Source organism: Zootermopsis nevadensis, unplaced genomic scaffold (genome assembly GCF_977971745.1).
Source record: "Zootermopsis nevadensis isolate Lab colony 2312 unplaced genomic scaffold, Znev_1.0 Znev_ptg000027l, whole genome shotgun sequence".
NCBI classification, from domain to species: Eukaryota; Metazoa; Arthropoda; class Insecta; order Blattodea; family Termopsidae; genus Zootermopsis; species Zootermopsis nevadensis.
The window spans coordinates 6,533,647-6,547,984 of NW_028259159.1; the positions used below are offsets into that span (position 1 = coordinate 6,533,647).

Sequence of the window (14,338 nt, forward strand, 5' to 3'; positions counted from 1 at the left end):
AAATTTTGAAGCTCTTCATTATGCAGTTTGTTCCAGTCTCTTGCCCTTTCCGTCTTCGTGAAATTTCTTTGTCTTCATTGCGTACTTTGAGTAATGGAATAAAATTATTTCTTCACTTACAGTTTTATAGATTATTTAAATACCAACATTCTGTATAACAGTTTGACATGTGCATGTGACTGTGAAAGTCCCCTCATCACCGCCACGGAAAATAAATTTGTTGCCCATCTCTATAATTCACAAAAATTTGAAATTAGACAGGTCCTACCTTCTGCTTTGGCTCCTCTACCCTTGGCTCAGAGGTCCCAATGCTTCACAGCTAACTTTGTGGTCTTCCTTGAAGTACAGTACATCAGTTTTCACTTGAAGACACTGAGCTCTCAATCGGATACAATTGTTTCAGCCATATTCTGCCTCTTACCTGTTTGTACCATAGCATTGTTTTATTTTCTGTCACCTGCACAATTTTATCTTGCAAGAGAGACAGATTTTTCCATGGTCTGTCCTGCCCCAGAGATACTTGCCTGGTCACCCTTTTTCCCTTCGTCAGTATGGCCTTTAGTAACGTTAGCAGAGTGTTGTACAGGTACAACATCAAGCTTGTGGACTTCCTGCCAAGGAAGATTCCCAGTTTCCTTTAGCCTGTGAAGGATGACTACCATCTTCAGGGTGAGCATACTCACCCTGAAATGGCAACTGCATTATTTGTTGAAATGCTGGGTAGTTGCCAACATTCAACACAGTTTATCATCGAAAGCTGACGGTACACATTGTACAAGTGAATCAGTCAGAATATCATGAATGAAATACATGCTTTTCTCAATTAAATTTTGCCCTAGATCATTTACTGCAGTACTTTGCTATTAATTTAATGAGTTGGTTGTATGAATTTTACCTCAACTATAAAATTTCATGTCAACTTTTTGGGGGTTGTAAGGGGAACAAGTTAATTTTCACATTTTGAGGTAAATATGCCTGTTTGTACTTAAGATTTTTCTTTAGTATACCTGTTATAAATTGAAAGTCTAAAATTTAAAGTTCCTCAAATTGACCGCGAAATTGTCCGAAAATACCCGAAAGTAAAATGACATGACGTCATTGTCACCTGCGAAACAAATTGGAGTATAGTTTGATGTATTTGTAGGAAGCATGGCAAGTATTTTTTAATGTAAGATCCGTAATTTGAATCAAGCGAAATGACAGATAATTAGGGCGAATGTTTATGAATATGAATTAAATTGATAGAAATGAAGTTTTGTGCAGTTTTTTTCGGTTTAAATGTGACCATGCAAGAAAATGATCATAAATCGGCAACTGACGGGCGGTCGCCATCTTCTAGATGAGTTTTTCTCCTTTCTTGTGGAAAGTATTTTATTAAAATAATGTGCTTTTATACTTGAATACGTAGTGTTTATTCACGTAAAAAGTATCCCTGTACTTTGAAAAATACCCTGGATCCGAGAAAGAGGTATGTTTTGCTGCTGTGGGTACATCGTTCAGCGTAACATTTTAGGAGTGCATAACTTCGGGAGAACATTGACAAGCTCCGTAATATTTTATTGTAATTTAAATTGTGTGCATTATGTGGGTTATTATACCCTATATAAGCAGCGTAGAATATGATAGAAGTGCATCGTTTAGGATAGCATCTCACTAGTTGTGTTAATAAAGAAGATAACCGTTGAAATGTGAGACGAAACCAAGATCTCGCAGTGAAGGAAGCAATGAATGTCCGAAACAAACTTCATCTTCAGGTATTCTTGCAGAGAGGGGATTGTCTTATATGCTTGGGGTGATGCCTTGGATTATTTACTTGTCATTTTAAATTTTATTGGCGGTGACAGTTTTTCCTGTGGTTTATCCTTTTCTTTTTGAGACGTAAGATGTTTGCATTAAGTGTAATGTATTTACCTTCATATAGTGAAGAAGGGAATGCCAACCCTAACCTCAGCATTCAGTTTGTGCTAGTTTGGTAGACATTTTGCCAGGTTCTTTTAATGTTATTTAGAGATCACTCTCTATTTAATGACCTAATGTGAGCAGTAACATTTATTTTCCTTTTATATACTGGGTTGGACCTGGATTTAGTCACAGTGTAACTTCATTACCACAGTAAATTATTTAAAATATATTTTCATATAGATTACAGATGGAGCATTGCGCAAAACAGGGGGGATGACTGAGAACCGCTGGACCTCAGGAGGTGGTGAGTTCTAAGTTTTACATTTTACTTGCTTTAAGGGATCGTGCTTGGTTTGTGGTTTTGTTTAGAATGTTACGAAAGAATATTGTTGACACACTGTTGGTAGTAGACATTGTCTTCAGGTTTCCATTACATGGCCTTTGGTCATGTAATTTATTCTCTTCAATTGATTTGAAGTTAAAACATGTAGATAATTTGTGCGTGGGTTTTCTGAGTATGTTTCCAACTTAAGCCAGCATTTCTGTGTGCTGCCACTATGAATATGTTTGAGGTCAGTGCTGAAAGGCAGAGTGTTTGTGTTGTTCTGTATAATTGTTACACAGTCATTGCAGCTTTTGAAGCAATGGTAAACTTTTATTTGTGATTTCAGATTCTCATGGCAGTGGTTATGAACAGGGCTGTCATTTGGGTTGTTCTACAGTGTAGTGTGGTAGGAACTTCTACCAGGCTACATGGCAGATCAATTCGGAAGACAGCTGTCTTCTTTCATTTGCCCATATGATTCTTTACTGTTAATGTCTGATGTAGAATATAATCCTAATTTATTTAATATTAAAGCTTAGGACTAATAAGGTATTTTGATGCTTCTTTAAACTGAAAACCCTTTGAAATTAACCTGGATGGTAGTACCATTATATTGAAAGTTTTAGATAGCATTGGCTGGATTTCAGTGAGCAATATGTCAGTTTCATAAATACTGGAGGAAAATATTGCCATTATTATTAGTTTGTGAGGTTTTTGTGTATATACACATTTGTGGTATGTTCAGTTTTGAAAGGTTCTTTTATTTGTGTATTGCAGTTACTATTTCTGAATTTTTGGACTTTTTCTGGCATCTGGTATTATGAAAATAACACAAGTGTTTCAGAAACTGAATCTGCTTTCATTCTCAGATGAAATGTTAGGAATTCCTATTCAGGTTTTGAACATAAAATTGAGGTTTGAGGCTTGCTATTTCTAAGGGTTGCATCTGAGTATTGACTTCCCTCGTTTTCACCTGAGGATCGACACAGATCCAGTTTCTGAAATATATTATTTTTAGAATATGAGATGGACAGAATCCAAGAAATTCTGTAATAGTAACAGTGCCTTGAGTATGCTTTGAGTCAGAATTTCAGAGTAGCCATCACCAAAGTGGTGAACTTTCTAGAGGAAGCGGAATGCTCTTTATCATGATTACTGAAGAATTTAATGGAAGTTATGTTGTGTGCTGTCAAGACAGTATGGTATTAAATGGGTCTGTGGGCATATTAGGGCATGTCCTCAAGCCATAGGTGGAGGCTTTCAGATATTGAGGCTGGCTGTGAATATGTTGAATAAGTAGTTTCAGACAGCCGACATGGCATGGTCCTGAAGTTTGGCGGTTGGTTTGGAAACTAACAACCACTCACTGTGAAAACTAACTTGTTACAAAGTATTACACAGGGCCGTGCTCTTATATAGATTGCTTGGCATGACCTAAGCAATGACAAATGGCAGAGTAAGGATGTGGACGGGATTCATCTGGTTAAGGATACAGACCAGATGCAGGCTCTTGTGATCACAGTAATGAACCTCTAGGTTCGTGGAAAGTCATGGAATCTTTTGGCTAGCTGAGTGGCTCTTAGCTTCTCAAGAGGGACTGAGCTCCATGCAGTTCTTCTTCTTATCCTGTGCTTTACAAATTCATTGTATAAATGAAGCACAAGAACTCACACACCTCAGTACTACTAAAAATGAAACACTAACATTTCATGATTTGCTGACCGCTATGGCTGTCATTATTAGCTATCACTTGTTTTGTTTGGATCATAAGCACTGTTTCAGAGTAGTCTATTAGCATTCCACCATTTGGATTTCCTTTAGTTTTGTTGCATTGATATTAGGATACTGTTTGACTTGCTGAAGTTGTTAATATGTACTAAACATCTTAGTAGTATTTGAGGTTTTCACAGCGGTGAGTACAAAGATGGCTATCTTCTGGATTGTAGCACCGTGTATCCTGGTAGAAGTCTATCAGCGTTTCAGAGGCCCATGCTGCCTCTGTCATCGCCCTGATGTTCAGGATGACGATGGAGGCTGCAATCCCGAAGACACCCATCTTCTGCTAAACGTCTTGCTAAAATTAGTCCTTTATTGCATGACTGTTACAACTTGGTGGAAATTCTTGCTGCTGTTGCAATGTCTAGGTGTGGTTGGCTGCAATATATAAATATATATATACACACATCTAGAGCAGGACAAATAATTATGATGACATACATTGAATTAATGTGTTTAAGATATTTACCTGTCATACATATTATGCTTGAATCTTAATGTTTTGCCTGCCCAGACAGCTGTAGTTTATATGGATGAGGAATAGAATAGAATAGAATTTATTTACATTCCATAGATCCTTCATAGGCCTAAGCCAAGGATGTAGAACAGGCCATAGCACAAATGCAATACTTGTTTCAAGTACAGATATAAAAACATAGTTATAACATCTATTCACAGATTTTTGGAACTACAATATTACAACAAAATAATTATGATGAGAAACCATCACCATTTATACTTACATGTATTTATAATAGTTGAGACTTTTTAGGTGACATAAATTCTTCTACTGATTAGAAGCAGTGAGATAGGAGATACTCTTTTGACGCTGGCGTAAACATTTTTATATCGTGATTTAAGGTTTTGATAGTAGGTGGAAGATTATTGAATATTTTAATTCCAGTATAGTAAGCTCCTTTTTGATATTTTCTGAGGTTAGAATTCAGCACATGAAGGTTGTGTCTGTATCTTGTATCTGTATCTTGTTCTTATATTGTGGATATTTGAATTTATTTGAAATTTTTCCATTTTATCCACTACAAATGATAATAGTGGGAGCAAGAATTCAGTGGGTAGTGGAAGAATATTAAACGTCTTAAATAATTCCCTACAAGAGGCTCTCCTTTTAGGATTCTCAGGGCTATGACTTGATTGAGCCTCATTAAACATTCCATGTTTTCTTTAGTTTATTTAACAGTGTTGTGTAAACTGCAGAGTTTTCATGAACTCTTTTGTTCCCATGCAATTTAGTCTCACAAGGAGGGCCATCACTTCATTGAGTTAGCCGTATTTCCTGTTGCCATCTCTGCCACTATGAATCTATTTTTGGAAGGTGAAATTCAAGATCTGGCAATGGTTTATTGACATAACCATTTTCAATCAGCATGCTGTTTATCAATGTAGTGATTTTGCTTCATTATCGTTCATTGCTTGTTTGTATTTTTGTCATATTTTCTGATGCCTGGGACCAACTTGATTTGTCGCGTTCCATTGTGTGAGGAATAGTTGAATTCATATGTTTTCTTTTTGTGTGATGTGAATGAAGTCAACACATAACACATACAGAGCTTACCATGTCTGGCACTGTGTCTATCTGCGTGATTAAACTCATGAACTGTTTGACAGATGTTATGCAGTTGGGGGTCTACCCTAAAATCATATTTTATGATTTCCTCCATTGGTAATACCACCTTGAGAGATATATGAACTTTTGCCGTGGAATTGATACTAGTGGCGCATATGGTAGGGTTATGCGATGATGTATGGTGATAGATTTTTTGACAGATACACAACTTTGTGTTACTAATTCTTTGTGTAGTATAAAATAACAACATTAGTGGCTGCATGTTTACCAGGTTTTGGTCCTATGACCGTGCGTTTAGGAGTCCCATATGCTTTGACAGAGCTGACTTGCATTGCATTATATTGCTGTTAATTTACAGTATGTGAAGAAGACATTAAGAACATGTGATGTATATCGTTGGAAGCTAAAGTTGTCTGAGTAAGGTAACTGATGTCAGCTTTTAAGAACATTGTTCAGATTAACAGGCTTTCAAAATATATTGAATTTGTGCTGTTCACTCAACAGTTAGTTTCTGATAGACAACTGAATTAGTAGAAAAGAAGGAAAAAGTTTAGAATGTATGTTCGTGCTTCTTGGTGAGAACTGTGGGAAGTGTTTACATTAGAATGCAGGTTGAATAAATCTTTTGTTGAAGAGATATGCATTTGTTTATACGTTGCTTACAGTTTGTTGCTAAGCTTATGTGGACAGTGTTTAATGGTAAAGTTTATTTAGTATGTGTAATACGTTTTATTTTATTTCAGGTAGGAGTATTCAGAATTAAAAATCCGCAAAGATTGCTTGTGGAAACTGTGTCTTCTAGTATAGATTACATTTTACTAGTATTGTTACTTTGGTTTTCAGGTGCTATGACTTGTGCTTATTTTTACATGGGCAGGATATTTATTGTCTGATTAAATATTACTGTCAGTCATTGCAGTGCGCCCCACAGGGCCAACTGTATTATGCATGAGCAAATTTCATGAATAAATGGAAATTTAAAGAGTGATTCATTAAAACGTTTTTACAGCTAGAAACTAACGCTTTATAGTGGCCCAACTGAGTAAGATTTTACATCTTGTCCTGTCACTTGATGAAGGAAATAGAGGCAGTTTTCAAAAATTTAGTAGTTTATAAAACTGGGGTGTTTAACAAAGCCCAAAAGGTTATTCATAAATGTTGTATTTTTCCAACATATGATTTGTACAGGTTCCAGAGTTGTGATGTGTGCAGACAATGCCATTAATTCTTTATTGACATTGTTTAACATTGAATTGAATTATTTCAAATTGAAATTTAAAGAACGAACACACACATCTTACTTGTGATGGTCCTTTTTTTTTTCTTCGACATGATATAATTAAATACTTTATATGTGGAGGATCAGTCTTGTTGAAGCTTTCACTTTATTCAGTTATTTTTATTACCAGTCTGATCTGCCGTCACACTGTAAGGATTAGGGAAGTTCAGGTAATAATCTGCTTTGTGAATGTATCTGTGTTATTAATTCAGCTTTTGGAAATCGCGTAGTGTTGGCAGTCGGTCAGTTTTCAAAATGATCTTCAAGTTTGTAAGAAATGATCCTATTTTTGAATGGTAAACTACTGCTCTAGTGACCTTGAATCTGAGGTTAGGAGAAGTTGATCAGGGACACACAGACACACACACATACATTGTGGTGCTGATGACCAGTGTAAAGTTGTTTCTTCCCCCTTCCTCTTGTCTTCACTTCAACCTTCCTTTCGGAGACAAGTTATGGCATTTGGACACTGCCTGTCAACCTCCACTGCTGCATTCATTAAGTGTTAATGATGAACACAGATATCATGTTTACCTAGATTTAATACAGCGTAATATGTGGGTTGGAGATATGCATGCCGGAGATCAACTGTGGGTAGTCACAGTTTGATATGAGGAAGCTAGGTTAAAAATTGACGTAGCGTGAAAGACTTCATTTCGATTCAGCAGTTAGGAATGGTGTTAAGATTTAGGAATAAAGAAAGTCTGGAGGTACTTCAGATGAAATTTTATAAGGCTCTTGGTGTGGGTAACTGCATGCAGAGTGATGAAACAATGATAGGGATCCAGTAAAAATAAATTCTGTCAGAGACATGGAAGAACTGGGAAAAATCACTGGCAGGCAGACATTTTTGTCTTTGCTATTGCATGTAGATGATGTCTAGCATCCACCCACTGGAAGCTTACTCCTCAGGTTAAATCAGCTGGATTGTAAAGCTAACAACTGCTCATCTCTGTGTGTCATACTTTATTTTGACACATCCCACATGACTTTTGGGCATAGTTCTTAGTTCAGGGACAATTTTTTTTGTAAGGGAACTGGTTCAGGACCGTGTGCAGTGGCAGGGTTTAGTATTATTAGTGTTGAGCATTTGTGTTCTGCAACCAGATAATTGGCTTTAAACAAATTGAATTCGATGTAATTGCTGTATTTGTTATTGTAGCAGTTACACGTTTCCTAGATGAGAGGTTAGGGAGGAATTAAAATCAGGTCTGTGTACAGCATTCCATATTAATTATATAATCAAAGCTTACGAAGTTGCATGAGTCAAGTACTGTAGCAGTGCACCAATTATCAGCACTTATCACCAGTGTGGTAAATGACAAGCATTCATACTTGAAGAGACTGACATCTGGGCTAACCGTAGCTAGGTTACCGCATCATATTGGTCATTTGTTGCTAATGTTTGTGAAGGACATTGGGGTTTGAGCCTTGTCCTGTTCATTGTACTTGGTCATTTACGTTATTTGTTAAGAGTTGATGTTGATCCTGTTCTTGAGTCGTGACGCCATGTAGAAGTGGGCTGTATTGCCATTGTTTCAGAGATTGCATCTCGAAGACTGAGACTGCATTCTCGTCTTTGAAATGATGGCAGTACACCCTGTTTCTGCACACTACCGGCGGCACCCAAATATGGGACCAACATTTGCACTGAACAGCTGTGAAAGCTTTAAGTCGTCTGTATTTGTCTCATTTAATATTATTTTATTTCCTTTTTCATTTTAGTCTAGCGATAGGTCTTAGTAGGCTTTCCTTGCCTGTTTAACTGTTGCCGACTGGGGCTTGGAGACATGAGGACTGTCACAGTAAAAGTTTGAAGCTTTCGTTTGTTTTCTCGTTTGAATGCTGGTGTAGAGGAGATGTGGTGTTTGTAGAATGCCCTTGGACGAACCTAACATGTCTGTCTAGGTGTGTTTATAAGTGATAGATTTGCAAGTTTGCATGTATTAACCTTATTAATGGATGACACATTCTGTAATCATTTTTAAATTACCCAGTTGAGCGTACAACATTTACACATGGGAATGTTGAATTTTTTTATCATAGTCGCTATGGAGTTGATGATTAAATAATTTTTTGATGAATATATTGTATTTGTTAAGGTACTTTTCTGGAAAATGGAAAATAACAATAGGTGACTGTGCGAGATATTTTAGCGTGATGTAACAACTTCATGCCCCTCAGGAACCCACATCAGTGGGTATGGGGACTGGTACCCCCGAGGATCATGTTAGAAGGATGAAAAACATTAGACACTGAAAGCAACGTCTTTACTACCAACCTGTCAGAATAAGAAAACGTTAATCCTTTGGAGGTGAATCTCATCTAAGTAGTACTTAAGAATTCAGTCCGTACCGCAAAGAAAACTCAACACTTCACCCTTACAAAGATCAGCTGGTTACTGCTGTTAAAGGAAGTAATTTCTGAGAATCATACAAAACCCACAAACTCATATTGTGGGCACAGTGCAGTTGTTTACTATTAAAGCGGGTGGTACACATAGTTACCACTGTACTTTGAAGGATTGAAGAGAATGCTAGATGGCTAGAACCTGGAAGCCGAAACAAGTCACTCGTTTGACTAACCGTGTGACCAGAAAAAGAACAAGACTTACCAAACAAAGAAAATTATTAACATTTTAATGTACGGTGGTAACTATACATACCACCTGATTTAATAATGAATAACTCAGAATTTTGCCCCCCAGAGTGTATTTCTTGCGATTCTTTTTTTAGACAACAGCAATTTTTTTACCTTTAAACAACATAACCATTTTATCTTCGTAATGGGGTGGTGTTTTCTTTGCAGCACGGACCGCCACGGTGGTCTAGCGGTTAGAACGCTGGCCTTGTAATCCTGGGGTCTCGGGTTCGATTCCCGGCGGTGCCCGAATTTATAACTTGTGTTGGGCAAGGCCGTGGTCTAGGCAACACGGAGTTTTCCTCCGTGGCATCCCAACAATTACTCCATTCACACACAGAAGAAGGCAATGGCAAACCACTTCTGGATCATCTGCCAAGAACGTATATGAACAGGTCCCAGTCCGAGAAAAGGATGGAAGGATCCTGTTCATATGGACCTGTCGTCAGACAGAACACTAAATAATAATAAGATGAGGTGGTCTAGCGGTTAGAACGCTGGCCTTGTAATCCTGGGGTCTCGGGTTCGATTCCCGGCGGTGCCCGAATTTATAACTTGTGTTGGGCAAGGCCGTGGTCTAGGCAACACGGAGTTTTCCTCCGTGGCATCCCAACAATTACTCCATTCACACACAGAAGAAGGCAATGGCAAACCACTTCTGGATCATCTGCCAAGAACGTATATGAACAGGTCCCAGTCCGAGAAAAGGATGGAAGGATCCTGTTCATATGGACCTGTCGTCAGACAGAACACTAAATAATAATAAGATGAGGTGGTCTAGCGGTTAGAACGCTGGCCTTGTAATCCTGGGGTCTCGGGTTCGATTCCCGGCGGTGCCCGAATTTATAACTTGTGTTGGGCAAGGCCGTGGTCTAGGCAACACGGAGTTTTCCTCCGTGGCATCCCAACAATTACTCCATTCACACACAGAAGAAGGCAATGGCAAACCACTTCTGGATCATCTGCCAAGAACGTATATGAACAGGTCCCAGTCCGAGAAAAGGATGGAAGGATCCTGTTCATATGGACCTGTCGTCAGACAGAACACTAAATAATAATAAGATGAGGTGGTCTAGCGGTTAGAACGCTGGCCTTGTAATCATGGGGGTCTCGGGTTCGATTCCCGGCGGTGCCCGAATTTATAACTTGTGTTGGGCAAGGCCGTGGTCTAGGCAACACGGAGTTTTCCTCCGTGGCATCCCAACAATTACTCCATTCACACACAGAAGAAGGCAATGGCAAACCACTTCTGGATCATCTGCCAAGAACGTATATGAACAGGTCCCAGTCCGAGAAAAGGATGGAAGGATCCTGTTCATATGGACCTGTCGTCAGACAGAACACTAAATAATAAAATAATATAGACAGTATTCAGTTTCGAAGGGTTAACCGAATATTATTTATTTATAGAATCGTACATATCTTATTTAATATTGTTGCCTACGTAATGCCAGTTTCTCTGTAGGTTCAACTGGCAGTAAATGTGACTGTGACAAGGCCTTCCATGGCCATAAAAAGGTGACATACAAACCAGTTTTGCATACTTAAATGATGCGTAAGATGTCAGTCGGGAAGATTTCATAGTGGCGGGTAAAGTGTGAATGTTTGCAACTCGGATTGTTCTGTGCGTTTCAAAATTAAGAGGTTATTTCCTTCAGCGATCATTTCGTGCTCGACGTATGGCCTCGTTGTTACGTTGCAATTTTTAATTAAATTTTGAAGATAAAGCTAGCACAAGGTCGTTGTCTTTAGAAACTTAAATTTTGTTTTTTTAAAATTAAATTAACCCCCCCCCCCCTACATCGGTTTGTTAGAAACTATTATTTTAAAATTGTCTTGTGTTTTAGTCAGTATATTTCGGAAGTTGTAATCAAGTTCACATTTATTATCCTCGCATTTTAGTTAATTAACGATGATGAGTCATGCCCCCTCGTCCTATTCGCATGTTTAATCTCCAGAACATAAAATAGTGTATTTGCGTCATATTGTGAATATTATAACAATTATTTATTTTAATCCGTCTGATCACAATATTTAAAATTTCTTATAAATAAGATAATAAAATATCATTCATGTTCCATATCGATTGATCGATTTATATTTCGGAACATTTACACAACATGTTTCGGTTTTTATAAAACCATCATCAGGTGTAAAATATATCTAAGAACTTAAAAATTCAATTATGATTTCTGTAGTTTTTTTGGTGATGTTTCATTACGTTTGTTTTTCCATTTTTGGGCGAAGGTGTTGTTTTTTCTTAAATGTTATTAGATGTACATATCGACCAAAGATGTAGGAGTGAGTGTCCAGAACAGTTCGCTCGTATTTAAGTAAAATGTAGGACTGGGTGAGGTTGCGACGAAAGTTTGTCGCTTAATTATTATGCTTCGTGTAAGCGTAATATTGAATACATTTTTATATTTAATTTAGGTTGCGACGTAAAATATTTGAACCTAATTTCGTTGTTTTCCCCCCCTATTGCAGGAACGACGTACTCGTGACTGAAATCCGCTGTTATATTACCAGCACATAGATACCAACGTTGCTTAAGATTGTCGTCCGTTGCTGTCATGTTTTAGCACTACATGGAGCGAATATAAATGGCATCGCCCCCCCCCCCCCCCCGGTATCTTATCTTCATGTAGGGCAGGCTTATTCTTGGGAATTATTCAGACTGATTTGTGAACTAATCACAGGATGATCCTAAAAGTCGCTGTGCACACACCCTTTTGGTGGCGAACGTGACTTGAGTGTGTCATGCCAATGTGTGCGCATTTCGATGACCGCGATTGGGTTTACCTTGAAGAAAATATAAGCGCGGGGACTTTTGGATCTTCCTGTACTTCTGTTGTGTAAGTTTTCACTTTCCCGGTCTCAATTTCTAGTCCTTGCTGAGTCGTATTGCTTGGAATTATTTAATTTGTGGGTAGGACTTCGCTCCCTCATTTTCAGCCCCTGCTTTATTGTGTCTACATGCAACGGTTTGGTCGTTATTCCGGTTTTAGTGATATGTGGAACCATCAGCTTTCAGTCTCTGCATGTGTCGGTGGTTTTCCGCGTCATGCCATGGACACACACGGTAAATATTCTGACCCTTGTCCAATCCGCCCTCCTGCATGATTTATCCTTGAAAGTACTGGATGGATTTAGAAAAAAAATTTGGGATCAAGTGTGTACACAGAATTGAAGGTCCACTATAATCTTACTTTATATGAAGGTCAGGTATAAATTTTGTCGATTTCCGGAATGGCAGAGTAAGACGGACATCAGGGCATGACTAAGTTATAGAAATTTCTTTTAGGAACTGAAACATGTCGTGAAAAAAATGATGGTCTAATGTAAATCGAATATTTCTATAAAGAACATCATTTAATATTTTTAAATATTTTAAATGTTAATTATTGTAATATTTTAATATTTAATAAGAATTTATTGTGATTAGACGGAGAAGATTTAAACAATATATAAAGAAATTTCGTTATGATATACGACTTCTGTCCGAAAATTTTACGTCATGATGTAGTGTTTTTTGAGAGTTCTGGTGGTGTGGTTGTTTGAAGATGTTGCTAATTGTATTTCTTGTATCACTGTAGTGGTTCATTGGTCATCGTTGCAGTTCAGTGATTGCTGTTTGTAGATGTTGATTTTTTGGTGGTGAATTATGGATTTTGATGATTCGGCCAAGTTCCCAAATTCCAGTTTGTCGTCTTGGTTGTTGTGTCAGGTGTGTGTGGACTCGCGAAACGGAAGATTCGAGTATATCGCAAGTTACAAAATCGATAGTTGTTTTTCTGCTCATCGTTCGATGTTATTCCTACATATGTCAGCCGTATCTGTCCCATCACATTTCTAACTGCGTTTTAAATTCATATTTAAACGTGATTAAATTGGTCCAGTCAATACGTTCAAGTATTAACCTTAGATTTTATCTCAAAAGACGGTGGATTTGCCCCACCCATGAGTTGGGGGGGGGGGGGAGGAGGCCAATCGTTGCTTGGTACAGATGCCGACTGGGAAGAGAGATGTTCTCTGCAGATAATCCTTGAAACTGTGATCCACAATATAAAGTCTGGCCCCGAAATTACTGAGGTGTCCTCCGTCTCCTCTGATTTTTATGCGTCATATTTCGTTAATTTTCGATGTCGTTTTGTGTGTTATGTGATGAGGGAGTTTGGACCTAAATGAAATTGAACGATGAGATGGGACGCAACGGGAAATTTAATTTTCGTTACAGAATAATGTACGAACTGCAATTCCCTACTGCCATTCGTACGTAGAGTGACCTATAGCATGTGCCTCTTGTCACTGTGTAATGTTCAGCTGCGTGACTTGCATGGAAGCATAACGCGTACGGCGAAAGCTTTCCGTGTTCTATGGCTGAGTAGGGGCAGACGCCGTAGGATCTTCCACACACAAGACCTTTGCTACGTTGGTATTGACTGCAGACGTTTCGGATTTTTTCGCTTTGTCTCGTAGATATTGACCTACGTTTAGGACATGATTACTATCTCCATTGCTTTAAAGCACTTTTCATTCGTTTCATCCCACATCCTTATCAGTTCGTCATGGTCAGTCATTTTACATTGGACTGCTTCATGTAATGAAGGATCATTAGTCGTATAACGTTACACCATGAAGGCGTATAGGAGGCGTATGAGGCAGGCTCCACGCATTCTGGACGTCTCTAGATGCAACGTAGAGTGGCCTTGTTCACGCTCCGGTCCCTTCGCCCTCAGGAGAAGGAGCCCTCAGCAGCCTATGCGAATTACTGCGACTGCCGGAATCCAAACCCCGGTCGCCCAGTCAGTAGCCGTTCACCTGCAGTTGA

General features: G+C 38.3%; 1 protein-coding gene across 3 annotated transcripts in view; it reads left to right on the forward strand.

Moving 5' to 3' along the window:
• Positions 1-1,098: 1,098 nt before the first annotated feature.
• The window catches only part of Tlk (Tousled-like kinase), an 81,094-nt gene continuing 67,854 nt past the window's right edge, over positions 1,099-14,338 (forward strand). The window contains exons 1-2 of one of the 3 annotated variants that reach the window (XM_022080726.2): positions 1,099-1,468; positions 2,143-2,206. In XM_022080726.2, coding sequence (XP_021936418.1) covers positions 2,176-2,206 — 31 coding nt within the window. In that variant the 5' untranslated portion in view covers positions 1,099-1,468; positions 2,143-2,175. Of the gene's footprint in view, positions 1,469-1,489; positions 1,755-2,142; positions 2,207-14,338 lie in introns of those variants that run through there. The other 2 variants (XM_022080725.2, XM_022080724.2) reach the window with 2 other exon arrangements.